Raw genomic sequence first — 6,000 nt, 5'->3', positions numbered from 1 at the left:
AAATTAGTGGGGATGTTTAATCTAAAGCAAAAAAAAAAACACCATACTCATAACAACAGAAGCTAATACCATTGAACATGAATTCCAAAAAAGTAAAAAAAAAAAAAAAAAAAAAAACAAAGGACTTTGTTTTCCAAGTTTGGAGACATTGTCTGAAATAGCAGTGAGTTCCATTCTTTCATTGCTTTAATTTGCTTTTGCAAATTGAACCGGAAGAACAAGTCGGCCCCTTTGTAATGGGGAGTCGTTGAGGGCTTTGTTAGCCTCCAATACCCGATACTGGTCTATTGCTCTGAAAAAGGGAGTCTTTAGGGGCATTGCTGGCCATGCTGACCAGGTGACATGTCTTGGTCCTCTGGATGCTAACGATGCCCCTAACGATTCCCACTTTTCAGAGGCATAGACCAGTATCAGGTATTGTAGGCCAACAACAACCTTAATGACTCTCCTATACCATGGTAGACCTGTTTTTGTGGGTTTTTTTTCGGTTCAATTTGCATGTTTTCTAAGCCAAAACAAGGCTTTGTTGGGCTACTCAATTAAGCATGAAACTCAACGCTATTTCAGACATTTTGAATTGAAAAAGCTTCCTGGATGAGAAGCAAAACTTCTTCAAATTTTGCAAACAAAGTCCAGTGTTTTGCTTTTTTTTCTTTTTTTTTTAATGACTATGACCTTGATGACTTGATAAACCACCCTAAAGCCACCCTAATATCTCCATTAGAGTAGAAGTTAAAAACTAGGGGGAAAGATCATCCGTGGCGGTGTCCATAAATGAACAAGGACAGAAAAGGTAATATATATCTCCACTTGCTGCATGCATGGTCTGTGTGAGGGACTGCTGCAGAGTTAACACGAAGTAAAATAGGGTAATGACAGATTGGTAAATACAAATTAGAGAATAATGTTTATATACCCCCCCAAAAAAGAGGACTGCTTTATTGGATGCAAACTATTGATACTTCAACATACAAGTAAGCAGATTCGTCATCCTAATCAAAATATTGATTTTTTTGGTGAAAGGTTTTAAAATTTCGTCAAATGCAGACCATATCTTCCAACTTCAAGAGCAACTTGTTATCAAAGGCATGGAGCAGGACGGTAACAGAGGATGCAGGATTTTGGGGTGAGTGTCCTATACAGTCTGCTCCAGGTGGACCTGGAGACTGGGAAGGCGACACCCTGCTCTAGACATCAGCTCCCAGGTTGCAATGCCTGAGTAAATTGGCTAAACCAAAAAGGAATCTTTAAATGTTTCAAACTGGCTGACTAGGCCCAAGTAACATTGGTCATCGACTTCAACTGTCCTGCAGCTTTTGCAAGTGTCCCTTCTCCAACACACCTGAAACAAACAAATGACTAATGGCCAGGCATCTGCCACCAACAGCCAACGAGGTCATTTGGCCTTTTGTTTCAGGTTTGTTGGAGCAGGGATGCACACAAAAGCTGCAGCACAGTGGCACTTGTGGACCAAATTTGCTTCCCCCCTGTGTAAATGATTTACATTTTTAAAGAAAACAGACCAGCAATTTAAACAAAAGGGCAGGATGTGTTTAAAAGAGCAACTGCTGAAGAATAGAAATAAACGTTCCAGAACTTGCATTATAGATGTCAACTTGTGAAGGATATTAAAAAGCCAAATGTAAAAAAAACTTCCCTGCAATACAATCACACAAATATTTGGCTAAGGATTAGCACTGTAGCAAAACAAATGCAGAGCTATGATGAGAAGGATGGCACAGAAAATGTTTGTCTGCTTTGGGCCATCTTCCAGTAGTAGGCTGAGTGTCCACAATTGAAAAACTAGTTTGACCGTAGCACATAGCGGACCCACAACTGCACGTCATGATCCAGCAGTATGTCAGGGGCGGTCTCAAATAGCACCTAAGCACCTAAGTCTCCGGGTTTCTGGTTCCAGCCCTTTCAACCATCATTGTGTGCTGGGTTGAGATGGCATCAAACGCCTCGTCTCTGTGGATCATTGCACCAAAGATCATTGGCTGCAAACAAACAAGCAAGACAGGGGATGAGGTTCTGCTTTAATAAAACAAAAGTTTTGTTTTAGCTGGTATAACTTTATTTTCTTCAGTCTTGTGTGTTATGACAATCTTCACTAATTTCCTCTGCATTTATTTAAAAAAATTATAACCTTTTTAACCACAAAAAAACCCAACAGTAAGAAATGAAAAATGTAATGTTCTATTTTAATGTAAATCTAAGATCTTTTCATTTCAAAAACAGAAACTGTTTTAAACACTGTTATAGTTTTTGCATTTGTACCATTTAAAATACTTTATTGGATATCTGAACTGCAAACACTTCTCCTGCTTGCTTTCACAGAAGGAAGAATAGTCTGAGTGTCCAAACCCAAATTTTCTTCATTTTTTTCACCCTAACTTTAAGGTAAAATGGAGGATTTTTGTGAATTTTTTAAAAGCCCTCTTGACTTAAAAAAAAAACAAAAATGCACATGCACCACCCTGTACCCACTCCCAAGAGGGAATGTCTATTAAATGCGTGCGAGATTGCAGGATCCCATTTCCCCCCGTGCACGCTCAGTTTAAAAGTTGCTGTTTGCATCACTCATACGAGCTTAGTTTCCAAAAGAAGATTAGCAATTTTTCCACTATGTTAGACTTTCAACCAGAAATTTAAAATGGGGACAAGCACGTAGGACGGCCTTATGTCAACATATCACCAGAATGATTGGAAATTTGGAGGACCTCTTACATCCTCAACTATATCTTTAAGTATTTTTTATGTAAAAAAAAATTATATCTTTTATTTATTTATTTATGCTTTTATAGCATTATGTGACCTATTCAAATGAGGTGTTACTATTTACTTCCATGTTCTGCAATGTTATGTAAAGATTGGATCTACAACCTGGGCTCTGAATTTCCTACAAAGACCTAAACAAAGACCAAAAAACAGTCTTCTTTTGAACTAACCCAAGTCATTAAACAACTGCAACTTTTATGTTGAGTTGTTTGTCCTCAAACTAGCCATGCCGCCTCCACCCTGCTATTGAGGTTTCCATAACATTGCTACAGGAGTAAAGAGGGTAAAAACGGGTGGAAGACGCAGTGTGTAAAACATGAACACAGAAGGGGAAAAAAAATGCTTCATGTGGACTGACAAGAAAGGAACAAAAATTGCTTATGAAACATGGATTCTGAAACACAACGGCAGCTCTGAAGTCCACCGATGCTGTCTCTCTCAGCGCAGATGTGATTGTAGCCGGATATGCAGTTAGCGCTTCAAACTTATCCACACTGGTAGAGTCTCAAAAGGTATTTGCTTTGGTGGCTGCTTCATCTAAATTAAACCTTCTATTCCTATTCTGGTAGAAATCAGAGTGCCTTTCCTTTTTTTTTATTTCTAATGGTGAGATACTTAATTTGTCATTATTATTTAGGTCGTGTAATGTTGTCAGAAGAACATAAGTTTATAAAAGCAGAAGTTTTTTCTTTTTTTTTTCTTTTTTTACAAGCACTGTAGAGTATCAGGATGTTGATCAGGAGCGATCTTAGAACACAGCAAGGAGGGTATTTCACTCAAACAAACCAGTGGCTGAGCTGAGTGACAAGAGGAGATTCATTTCGGTTTTCAGAAAAATCTGTTATAAACTCTTATATATTTTACCCACAACTTTCTCCAGGAAGCCATGGATATGCATATCAATAGAGCCACCAGTTTTGTTTGGACATGGTGTTAAAATTCCAAAAAGTAAGCAGCTCTCTAGCTTCCAAGCTCCTCTCCAATGACTCAATGAACTGAAGACATTCTTCAATACGTTAAATTCAGGAGCAATCTCAGCATCCCTCTTTTTTGCCTATGTCCTGCCTTCTTCTGCCATTGACTCTCCGGTTTCTATGATTTTGCTTTCAGCCAAATCAGAAATTGGCGCTGCTCCCTCTGCCTTTCACCTCTCTGTCTTAAACAATGGAGAGAATGAATCACAATATGTCACAAGGTCCTGAAGGTGTCAGCCCAAGAGTCCTTAAGGCCTATGGAAAGCAGCTCTGTGGGATTCTAAGCACCTCTTCACAAGGTGGAGGCGGTGAGGAAGTTGGGGCAAGTTTGACCGACAACAGAGGGGCATGACAGCGAAAAAAAGCGGGGATCCAGGTGGAAAAAGGGTCCCAGCGTTCTCGCGCACCTCGATCTTCTAGCTGGTTAAACTTCACGAGTTGTTTTCCGCAACTGCGGTCATAAAAACAAAACAAGTCGGCCTCCTGTCTTCGGTCACCTACAATTTGGGAGAGGTGCACCAGAGTGTCTGCGGAGGGGGCGGGAACGTCTTTTTGTTCACTGTGACACCTACGCAGACAACCTAGTTTTGAAGTATAAATCAGCCTTAAGTCTGAAGGAGAAGTTCCAGTTTTGTGGAAGACCTCCTGCCTTATTCCAGTACCAAAGAAGACTCAGCCAACAGTCCTCAATGACTATAGACCTTTTGCCCTGACATCCCACATCATGAATGTCCTGAAGAGACTTCTGTTGGTTCACCTCATCAAGCAAACAAACAGCTATTAGTGAACGCCCTCAGCACATAGGATTTTCGCTGGCCGCCTCCCCGCCCTTCACCACGCAGTTTGCAAAGAGATATTATGTAGATACATCCCTCTTGGCACAGACACCGTGCTCGGTCTGAATGCACCTTAAGACATTTGTTAAACACCTCCTCAGTTTTAAAGTAATTCAAAAATACTTTATTAATTCAAAATGAAAATACACAACTAATTTTTGCTCCCATTGTCATGTCTAGAAGCGAATTCACCCTTAAGCTTGTGCTGCCCTTTATATCCAATGTCCTTAAGGCACCCACTCAGATCAGGGTCACTTCAACATACAAGTGGAGGCAAATACTTTTTGCCTCCTCAGGAATCGGGACAGCAACTGAGTTTTTTTCTCTCAATGCCTACTTGCACAGAATCTCTTATTTCGGCTCCAATACTAACCAGGCATAAGCCATATTGATCCTTGTTCAAATTGAATTCTACACGGTATCAACCTGGTAAGACTGTGCAAAGTGTTTGCAAATGAGAGAGACATTCAGTGCAATTGTTCGAGCTGATAGGGAAAATCAAACGGCACATGCTTCCCATGTCAAGATTTAAGCCAATTTATAACATTCTTGATTTATTTAACAACTAGAGGGGTTGACTGATAAATCGACTTCTTCCAAATCCAGTCAGGATAAAGGCACAAATATCTTTTCCATCCAAAATGGCAAAAATTGCAACTATATGCTAATTTTCCCAGAATAAACAGATGGCATTCCAGCTAAAACCGGAACAGCCATGTGTGTTTTTTGCTTTAATCTTCAGCTTCTAATTGACGTGATGACATCACGCACATTAAAATCAGAAATAATTTCTGTATAAGGGTTATTGCATTTGTTCGCTTCTGGCTGCATATATATTCTCAAGTTTGTGAATTCACAAATATTGCAAAAGTTCAACTCACTTGCTGGGATTCTGCTCCAATCCTGTTTCTCTAACAACTCTTCATCCATAAAAAGACTGATGAGTAAAAATGTCATCAATTATTCAAATTTAGCATTTTAAATGTGCATATTGAAGGGTTTTTACTTTTATTTTTATTTTTTTTATCTAAAGCCTGCAGTGACCCAGCCACCCTTGCAAAGATGCTTTGAGTTTTCAAAACTATTGGAACTCTCAGTTTGGACTGAAATCACATCCAAAACTGCACTCTTTACCTTTTGGGTTGAAGGTGTTGCTATGGAGATACCCATCCCTGAACCGGGCAACACTGACAAAACCTTGTACTGTGTGAGAAAGAGTAGAAAATCAGTCACATATAACAATTTCTCTACTGTAACCTGAAATGTTCTCTACTCAGTCTTCACATTATACAAATATATACAAATATGGATGCTAAGTATATCTCTTCATCAATCCAGCCAGCCATTATTTTTAGTATAAACGGAAAAGGTATTGTCTGGATTGGTATATTTAACTAAAATGTAAAACT

The 6,000-nt window shown here is 39.3% G+C and overlaps 1 protein-coding gene across 2 annotated transcripts in view; it reads right to left on the bottom strand.

The window, feature by feature from the left end:
* Positions 1–52: 52 nt before the first annotated feature.
* The window catches only part of LOC107093608 (GRAM domain-containing protein 4-like), a 33,652-nt gene continuing 27,704 nt past the window's right edge, over positions 53–6,000 (bottom strand). For both annotated transcript variants that reach the window (XM_015388784.1, XM_015388785.1), the window contains 2 exons: positions 5,726–5,794; positions 53–2,000 (listed from right to left, as the gene is read on the bottom strand). In XM_015388784.1, the coding sequence (XP_015244270.1) occupies positions 1,893–2,000; positions 5,726–5,794 (177 nt within the window). In that variant the 3' untranslated portion in view covers positions 53–1,892. The remainder of the gene's footprint in view (positions 2,001–5,725; positions 5,795–6,000) is intronic.

The sequence above is a fragment of the Cyprinodon variegatus genome, unplaced genomic scaffold (assembly GCF_000732505.1).
Source record: "Cyprinodon variegatus isolate N-32 unplaced genomic scaffold, C_variegatus-1.0 Scaffold434, whole genome shotgun sequence".
Lineage (NCBI taxonomy): Eukaryota > Metazoa > Chordata > Actinopteri > Cyprinodontiformes > Cyprinodontidae > Cyprinodon > Cyprinodon variegatus.
This window is presented reverse-complemented; position numbering and strand designations above follow the sequence as displayed.